Source organism: Ranitomeya imitator, chromosome 2 (assembly GCF_032444005.1).
Source record: "Ranitomeya imitator isolate aRanImi1 chromosome 2, aRanImi1.pri, whole genome shotgun sequence".
NCBI classification, from domain to species: domain Eukaryota; kingdom Metazoa; phylum Chordata; class Amphibia; order Anura; family Dendrobatidae; genus Ranitomeya; species Ranitomeya imitator.
Window position 1 is genome coordinate 498,077,616 of NC_091283.1, and position 10,221 is coordinate 498,087,836.

The window sequence follows — 10,221 nt, forward strand, 5'->3', positions numbered from 1 at the left end:
AACATATGGGGTATCAGCGTACTCAGGACAAATTGGACAACAACTTTTGTGGACCAATTTCTCCTGTTACCCTTGGGAAAATACAAAACTGGGGGCTAAAAAATAATTTTTGTGGGAAAACAAAAAGATTTTTTATTTTCACGGCTCTGCGTTATAAACTGTAGTGAAACACTTGGGGGTTCAAAGTTCTCACAACACATCTAGATAAGTTCATTGAGGGGTCTAGTTTCCAATGTGGGGTCACTTGTGGGGGGTTTCTACTGTTTAGGTACATTAGGGGCTCTGCAAACGCAATGTGACGCCTGCAGACCAATCCATCTAAGTCTGCATTCCAAATGATGCTCCTTCCCTTCTGAGCCCTCCCATGCGCCCAAACGGTGGTTCCCCCTCACATATCGGGTATCAGCGTACTCAGGACAAATTGGACAACAACATTTAGGGTCCAATTTCTCCTGCTAACCTTGGAAAAATACAAAACTGGGGGCTAAAATATAATTTTTGTGGAAAAAAAAAATATTTTTTATTTGCATGGCTCTGCGTTATAAACTGTAGTGAAATACTTGGGGGTTCAAAGCTCTCACAACACATCAAGATGAGTTCCTTAGGGGGTCTACTTTCCAAAATGGTGTCACTTGTGGGGGGTTTCTACTGTTTAGGTACATTAGGGGCTCTGCAAACGCAATGTGACGCCTGCAGACCATTCCATCTAAGTCTGCATTCCAAATGGCGCTCCTTCCCTTCCGAACCCTCCCATGCGCCCAAACGGTGGTTCCCCCCCACATATGGGGTATCAGCGTACTCAGGACAAATTGGACAACAACTTTTGGGGTCCAATTTCTCCTGTTACCCTAGGGAAAATACAAAACTGGGGGCTAAAAAATAATTTTTGTGGGAAAAAAATTTTGTTTTATTTTTATGGCTCTGCATTATAAACTTCTGTGAAGCCCTTGGTGGGTCAAAGTGCTCACCACACATCCAGATAAGTTCCTTAGGGGGTCTACTTTCCAAAATGGTGTCACTTGTGGGGGGTTTCAATGTTTAGGCACATCAGTGGCTCTCCAAACGCAACATGGCGTCCCATCTCAATTCCTGTCAATTTTGCATTGAAAAGTCAAATAGCGCTCCTTCCCTTCCGAGCTCTCCCATGCGCCCAAACAGTGGTTTACTGCCACATATGGGGTATCAGCGTACTCAGGACAAATTGGACAACAACTTTTTGGGTCCAATTTCTCCTGTTACCCTTGGTAAAATAAAACAAATTGGAGCTGAAGAAAATTTTTTGTGTAAAAAAGTTAAATGTTCATTTTTATTTAAACATTCCAAAAATTCCTATTAAACACCTGAAGGGTTAATAAACTTCTTGAATGTGGTTTTGAGCACCTTGAGGGGTGCAGTTTTTAGAATGGTGTCACACTTGGGCATTTTCTATCATATAGACCCCTCAAAATGACTTCAAATGAGACGTGGTCCCTAAAAAAAAATGGTGTTGTAAAAATGAGAAATTGCTGGTCAACTTTTAACCCTTATAACTCCCTAACAAAAAAAAAAATTGGTTCCAAAATTATGCTGATGTAAAGGAGACATGTGGGAAATGTTACTTATTAAGTATTTTGTGTGACATATCTCTGTGATTTAATTGCATAAAAATTCAAAGTTTGAAAATTGCGAAATTTTCAAAATTTTCGCCAAATTTCCGTTTTTTTCACAAATAAACGCAGGTACTATCAAAGAAATTTTACCACTATCATGAAGTACAATATGTCACGAGAAAACAATGTCAGAATCACCAGGATCCGTTGAAGCGTTTCGGAGTTATAACCTCATAAAGGGACAGTGGTCAGAATTGTAAAAATTGGCCTGGTCATTAACGTGCAAACCACCCTTGGGGGTAAAGGGGTTAAGGACCACCTAATATTTGAAGTGATGTCGGGGGGCCTACATGACAGAAAATACCCCAAATTAACACCATTCTAAATACTGCACCCCTCAAAGTCCTCCACATTCAATAAATTTATTAACCCTTCAGATGCTTCACAGGAATTATTAATGCAATGTGGAAGGGAAAAATTAACATTTTACCTGGTTTTAACAAAAATTTTAATTTAGCCCCAACTTTTTTTATTTTCACAAGGGTAACAGGAGAAACTGAACCTCCAAATTTGTAGTGCAATTTCTCTGGAGTACGCCAATACTACATATGTGGGGGAAAACTACTGTTTAGGCGCACGGCAGAGCTTAGAAGGGAAGGAACATCGTTTGACTTTTTGAACCCAAAATTGGCTGGAATCAAGAGCGTTTTGAGATCCCCTGCTAATGCCTAAACAGTGAAAAAAAAACACAATTACCCCATTTTGGAAACTAGACCCATCAAGTAATTTATTTAGATGTGTGTTGAGCACCTTGAACCCCCAGGTGCTTTACAGAACTTTATAACGTAGAGCCGTGCAAATAATAAAAAAAACACACATTTTCCCACAAAAATGTTCTTTTAACTCCAATTTTTTTGATCTTCACAAGGACAACAGGAAAAAATACGTCAACCATTTTTTTGAGGCACAGTGCAAATTTCAGATGGGAAGAGGCGCCATATTGGAGCCTAGATTTTACTGTAATGGTTTGAGGATGCCATGTCACACTGGCAAAAAAAAAAACGACAAAACCTCTGCCACTTATATGTTGTAAATATGATCCCATTTTAGTGATCCACAAGAAAAATTACCGTCATATAGTGCCTAGATAATGCAGTTCCTACCCTTTGGTTCCTGTCCTCAGGAAACAAGGGCTGTGTGGGCAAATGCCTTGTTGGCAAACCCAAAGACAGGCCATATTGCTGCATTATTGTGTCTCTCTATGTTTAATTGCAGGTTGAAATTGGAACATTGCAAGACACAGAACCGCCCCCTTCCGATGCAGAATTTGAAGGAGAAGGGGATTATGAAGAAGGGATTTATGCCGAGTGGTGGACACAGCCGAAATCTAAAGGGGACCTGGCAGACAAACAAGAGGAAATGTAGGCAACGATCAATAGTGGATCATGAGAGGGATCGTATTAGGTTAGAAAAACTTAGCTACTGTCTTCTAGAGACTGTCATTCTTTTGGGAAGAAATGCAATACCAGATACCTCCAATGCACAAGAGTGGCGCTATTTCTAGAAGTCAGTAGCTATGTCTACCTCTCTTATAGTTCATTGACGGAACACCACACCGTACAATTTGGGACCAGTGCTAATAAAAAAAAATGGGACTATTGCCAAATATAGGAAGATTCCATTCCAGTCATTGTATGAGTCAGTCTAAGTCGATGACAAGATTATATTCATCATGCCCAGGACCTGGCTGCACATGTCGGCATTTCCATATATTGCCAGGTATGGATACGTCCGACAGCACTGTGTGACAATGAAAGGTCTTCAGGTATTAAACGAATATGGAAAAGGAAACGGAAACCAGCTGGAATGTGACTGGTTTGTGCCCCGATGTCTGTAAGGGGATGGATTTGTATGGAGACCCCTTACCCTGTGCTTTCATCAAGATTTAAAGGGGTCCTACAGTGTTATTTAAATAAGGCTTTATCATTGTACAATAAAATTGTCTGCAACTTTCTAATGTACTTTCGACCTCATTCTTTATTGTATTTGCACCTTTCTTTTTTTTGGTTTTGGTATTTTCATTTACACCTCATTCTTTTAATTTGTGCCATTTTATTTTCGCTAAAAAAGTGTTTTTTTGTTTTTGCAGTGTGAGCACAGGCGCTGGCTGATGAGACCACTACTCCCATCAGCAGCTCCTGCCATCACTGTTATCAATGACAGCAGACATAGCGTGATGGGAAGAGTATTCTCATCAGCCCACGAAAAATAGGTCATGTATAATATTGCTTACCCATGATGAGGGAGGATCAACATTAACCCACCACAGCCTCGACGTGCGTTTCGGGTCTCGTTTTTTCAAGACTTCCTATAAATGTCAGATAGGACGTGCTGGTGGCTATTATACAGTGTGAGGGTTTCTGTGGGGATCATTATACTGTGTTTTGTGGGAGCAGTGGGGACATCGTATCGTATAGGGTAGCTATGACCCCACCATACTGGGTATAGGGGAGCTGTACATTATGTGACTCAGTGGACATTTTTAAATGTTAAATGGGCACTTAAGATGCATTATTGTTATAAGGGCACTCAGAGTATTGTGGCCATCAAAGGGGCAAGAAGATGGTTTTCTAGGATATTTGCACAGGGCATTTATATTTTCTTGGAGGCAATTTTATAATTTAGAGAGAACAAAGGAAGCATTATTACTATTTAAAGGCGCACAGTGGTGGGCAGTATTATGTAGGGCATTAAAGAGGAGCACTGTTATTTTGCCAAACAGCAGGGGCAGTAATAGGGACACATACGGCAGCAGTGGCTCAGTATTGGGGTATCAGGGGCAGTAATAGGGACACATATGGCAGCAGTGGCTCAGTATTGGGGTATCAGGTGCAGTAATAGGGACACATACAGCAGCAGCGGCTCAGTATTGGGGTATCAGGGGCAGTAATAGGGACACATACGGCAGCAGTGGCTCAGTATTAGGCTATCAGGTGCAGTAATAGGGACATATAGGGCAGCAGCGGCTCAGTATTGGGCTATCAGGGGCAGTAATAGGGACACATACGGAAGCAGTGGCTCAGTATTAGGCTATCAGGTGCAGTAATAGGGACACATACGGCAGCAGTGGCTCAGTATTGGGGTATCAGGTGCAGTAATAGGGACATATAGGGCAGCAGCGGCTCAGTATTGGGGTATCGGGCAGTAATAGGGACACATACGGCAGCAGCGGCTCAGTATTGGGGTATCAGGTGCAGTAATAGGGACACATACGGCAGCAGCGGCTCAGTATTGGGGTATCGGGCAGTAATAGGGACACATACGGCAGCAGCGGCTCAGTATTGGGGTATCAGGTGCAGTAATAGGGACACATACGGCAGCAGCGGCTCAGTATTGGGGTATCAGGTGCAGTAATAGGGACACATACGGCAGCAGCGGCTCAGTATTGGGCTATCGGGCAGTAATAGGGACACATACGGCAGCAGCGGCTCAGTATTGGGCTATCAGGGGCAGTAATAGGGACACATACGGCAGCAGCGGCTCAGTATTGGGATATCAGGTGCAGTAATAGGGACACATACGGCAGCAGCGGCTCAGTATTGGGGTATCAGGTGCAGTAATAGGGACTCATACGGCAGCAGCGGCTCAGTATTGGGGTATCAGGTGCAGTAATAGGGACACATACGGCAGCAGCGGCTCAGTATTGGGATATCAGGTGCAGTAATAGGGACACATACGGCAGCAGCGGCTCAGTATTGGGGTATCAGGTGCAGTAATAGGGACACATACAGCAGCAGTGGCTCAGTATTGGGGATATCAGGGGCAGTTATAGGGACACATATGGCAGCAGCGGCTCAGTATTGGAGTATCAGCAGGATGAGGAGTTTGTGCAGGTTGGGAATAGATGGTGATGGGGCTGGAAATGTAAAAAGTGAAATGTGTCTTTGTTGTAATCTCTGCAGGCGAGTCATTGCTGGAAGAAGTTGTCATGTCGGTCTGGGCCAGATGGAAAAGACGGGAAAAGTGACGATTCCATCAGAAAGAACGTCAGCGGTAAGACACTAAGTAACTGTGCTGTAATCACTTTATGTTTTGCAGCACTGATCTCTACCACTGTATGTCACCATATAGCGGTAATATCAGAGTTACCGGTTAGGGGCCCACTCGGATGTCGTCCTCCCCCGCCCAACCCCCCCCCCCGAGCTGAACCCCTAGCTGCGCCACTGATGGAACTCGTTCCAGTCACAGATATTTCGGCAACAACCTTCCCTTTAAGAACCTTACGTGATACAGACTTTTGGAGCACATATTCGTGTTCAGCATATCAAAATCTATAAAATACAACAACATTTTCTCAGGGGACAAGAACTTCCCTGAAATTTGTTGCGCAGTGTACGGTTTCAGAAAAAGTCCATATAAGAGTTTTTAGAATTATAACAGAATAGTATAATGTTTCGTATCATTTCTCAAAAACCTTACGTGGTAAGAAAAATCTGAAGTCATTTCTTAAATCAGCATGAAAAAAACTATCTGGAACACTCAAAATTGTCCGAGGGACAAAGCCTTAGTGTTACCATTGAGAGACTTCAGGGAGGACTTTTAACCATTAAATTGCAAAGTTGCTTGTTTTTATAAACTCTCTGCAATTTTAAACCACTTATCACGTTCAACTAACCCCATTGAAGGAACAATAACGTGTATGGGGGAATTAAAATCTATGGCGAATTTTAGACTAAAGGTACCTTCACACATAACGATATTGTTAACGATATCGTTGCTATTTGTGACGTAGCAACGATATCGTTAATGAAATCGTTATGTGTGACAGCGACCAACGATCAGGCCCCTGCTGGGAGATCGTTGGTCGCTGAATAAAGTCCAGAACTTTATTTCGTCGCTGGACTCCCTGGAGACATCGCTGGATCGGCGTGTGTGACACCGATCCAGCGATGTCTTCACTGGTAACCAGGGTAAACATCGGGTAACTAAGCGCAGGGCCGCGCTTAGTAACCCGATGTTTACCCTGGTTACCATGCTAAAAGTAAAAAAAAACAAACACTACATACTTACCTACAGCTGTCTGTCCTCCAGCGCTGCGCTCTGCTCTCCTCCTGTACTGGCTGTGAGCCGGAAAGCAGAGCGGTGACGTCACCGCTCTGCTTTCCGGCTCCCAGACAGTACAGGAGGAGAGCAGAGAAGCAGAGCGCAGCGCTGGAGGACAGACAGCGTTAGGTAAGTATGTAGTGTTTGTTTTTTTTTACTTTTAGCATGGTAACCAGGGTAAACATCGGGTTACTAAGCGCGGCCCTGCGCTTAGTTACCCGATGTTTACCCTGGTTACCGGCATCGTTGGTCGCTGGAGAGCGGTCTGTGTGACAGCTCTCCAGCGACCAAACAGCGACGCTGCAGCGATTCGGATCGTTGTCGGTATCGCTGCAGCGTCGCTAAATGTGAAGGGACCTTAATGACAACAGAAGACACAGACATGGATAGGTTCAGCCAGCAGTGTGTATGGGGGAGCCAGCCGACTGGTGGTGTGTATGGGAGAGTCAGGATAGATGGCTGGCCACCAAACGATTGGCTGCAGCAGCATTCCGCCGACAGCTGTCTAATGTGTATGAGCAGCTTTTTTAGTCTTATTTGTGGCATATCCTGTAATGTCTGATGAGGAGGGTCCCACCACTAGGACCCTTGTCCATGGTGATAATCAGGTTTCTCCATGTATAGTGAGGACGGAGTGATGCAGAGTTCTGCAGCATAGCTGCCATATACACAGGACCATGTGCTGTCGAGAACAATGATTTTTGTGGGGCAAAACATCTGAATTCACCCAATGAACAAGAGTTTTGCTCGTACGTCGGGAGATAAGTCGGTTTATACCCAAAGATTATCGTGAAATGAGCGCTTTCAAGAGTGTTCATTCATGATAATTTTTCATTGTAAATGCACATTAACCCTCCAAGTAAATCTCCCCTTTTTTATCATCATATTCTTAAGTTCAACATTCTGTGCTGGTAAATGCCTTAAAGCAGGGGTCCCCAACTCCAGTCCTCAAGGCCCACCAACAGGTCATGTTTTCAGGATTTCCTTAGTCTTGCCCAGGTAATAATTGCATCACCTGTGCAATGCAAAGGAAATCCTGAAAACATGACCTGTTGGTGGGCCTTGAGGACTGGAGTTGGGGACCTCTGCCTTAAAGTGGCCCCTTTCAGACAATGGTCTGCCCCAGCTACAGTTTGTTAGAAAATAAACCGTGCTGTACTCACCTTCCTCAGGTCCACAGATGAATTGTCACTGCTGCTACTGGTGTCTGGCATTGTCTTTCACAGCCAATCAGTGAGCTCAACATGTAAACAAAATGCCCCCTTTAGAGCTGCTAATCTCACTGATTTGCTGGCGTACTGTGGACTTGATATCAACACCGCAGCCAATGGCAGACCCCTGAAGTAGAAGTGGAGACTCCTTCAGTGGACCCGAGAAAGGTAAGTACAGCTGATTAGCTGTTCCCGATGTTGGGTGTGGCTGGAACTGACCAGTTATGGAGCAGCATAGCTCCTTCAGCTGCATAGTGGCCAGAGCCAGGTACTGCACTGTACATTATCCGGAAGCAGCCGCTATTCCGTCAAGGGAGCAGATCAGCAGGGGTCCTGGGTGTCGCACCCCCACCATTCAGACATTGATAAAATATACTAAAGGATAGGCCATCAATGTTAAAGTCCGGCACAACCCCTTTAAAACCTCATGTGCTTAGTAGTGTGCGTTCTGCATTTCCCATAAAGCGCCTCCAATTTCGCCAGAATTTTATTGAGATCGATGTTGGCAATCTGGATAAAACTGGATCTTTAATACACGTTAACCCTCGCCCCTACAACGTGAGGCCACACCAACCATTCTTTGTGACCCACAAACGGCGTTTTAAAGCAAGAAATAAACCTGTATAAAACTAGATGGGACAACTTACAACGTTGGCCCCTGTACCCACCAAGGTTTACCCCACAGTAAACGAGCCCCATTTTCCCGACCCTCGACGAGCTTGTGAGACTATAACAATAACTGTGCCGCAGGATAGTCTCCGCGTCTAACGATCTTATCGCAGCTCATGAATATTCATGTGCCGCTGTTACTGCAGGTAAGAGCTGTAGGTATTTTTATGTTAGAACAGGAAATGGCCGCAATCAATGATCATGGAGCAAAATGAATGATCTCACGTAAGTGTTCTAAGTAAATGCATTTAATCCCGAGTGCAAGTGGTTGGAGGGTCCCAAATACTAGCAGCGTAAAGCCAAACATTCCCATGGGCTCTTCGAAACGATGCCATAAATGCGACATATTTCATCTGGGGTGAATGCGCTGATCTCCTGGATCTGGTATTGGACTGCTTTCGTTCCAGAGATACGGCCCCCTATTCTCTATATAGGAATCTAGTCTTGGTAGCCAAGTGGGAGTGGTCCTCAACTCTTGCCCAATTGGCTAGCTAAAGTAGATTTATATACAGAGAATAGACAGCCATATCTCGGTAATAGGGAGGTGCATCATCAAAAGAGAAAAAACCTTAGTAAAAAAAAATATACAGATATTTATGGCAAGTGATATAAGTCCTCTTTAGGATGATACGGTGTGTTATTTGGACACAATATGATTTACTGTATATCGGTATTGGCCTGGCACTACATGGCGGCATTCTGTCGGCTGAAAGAACAAAACATAAATAAAAATGTTCAAAGTGAACAACAGGGTGGGTGATGTGATAGGTGCAGAAGGTGTTTCTTATTCCACTGGGCTCCATTATCTCAGCGCCGGAGATGAGCAAGATTAACAGACTATGGCGGCAGGGATTTTCTGGTCATCTTGTCAGTAGTCTAAGCCAAGTCAGACTTTCACCAGCCTAAAATGGCTGAGTTCAGGGAACAGCTGCATAGTAGTGATGAGCGAGCGTGCTCTGAAAAGATGTTATCTGAGCATGCTCGGGTGCTAACCGAGTTTCTTCGGTATGCTCAAATAATATGTTCAAGTCCCCGCAGCTGCATGTCGACCTGTTTGTTAGGAAATCCCTGCATGTGTTGCAGCTATCAAACAGCCACAAGACATGCAGCTGCGTGGATTCGAACATATTTTTTGAGCACTTTCAGTTAGCACCTGAGCATGCCGAGATAACGCCATATCCCAACACGCTCGCTCATCACTACTGCACAGTTAATGTAGATAACAGACTGAGATTAGCGTATAAAGGCTCCACTTAGATTAATATTTTATTGTATACTAGATGGCAGCCCGATTCTAAAGAATCGGGAGTCTAGAATCCATATATACTTTATTTATTCAAATGTAAGAATAATACAATTAATAAATAATAGTAAGAAAGAACAAAAATAATATGCAGTATATGGAGAAAACACCAAACAAAAGTTCAAAATTGGTGTGAAAATGTCACTGAACCACTTCACAACTAAATATATATAGTTTTGGTAAATGGTATTATCATTTTTTTGACGAAATTCGGCAGGAGCTTGAAGAGCAACGTCACTGGGCCCGCCTCCACGCAGTAGAAACTTGCTGTGAGGTAAAAATTCAAAAATCACACCAAAATGGCGGGCGGAGTGTGTCACAGTACGGCACGTTTCTGATTGGTCGC

The 10,221-nt window shown here is 43.8% G+C and overlaps 1 protein-coding gene across 1 annotated transcript in view; it reads left to right on the top strand.

Annotated features, from left to right (window-relative positions):
* Positions 1–3,610, top strand: part of P3H4 (prolyl 3-hydroxylase family member 4 (inactive)) — a 63,945-nt gene extending 60,335 nt beyond the window's left edge. The window contains exon 7 of the mRNA XM_069751540.1: positions 2,865–3,610. Within this exon, the coding sequence (XP_069607641.1) occupies positions 2,865–3,014 (150 nt within the window). The 3' untranslated portion in view covers positions 3,015–3,610. The remainder of the gene's footprint in view (positions 1–2,864) is intronic.
* Positions 3,611–10,221: the final 6,611 nt, after the last annotated feature.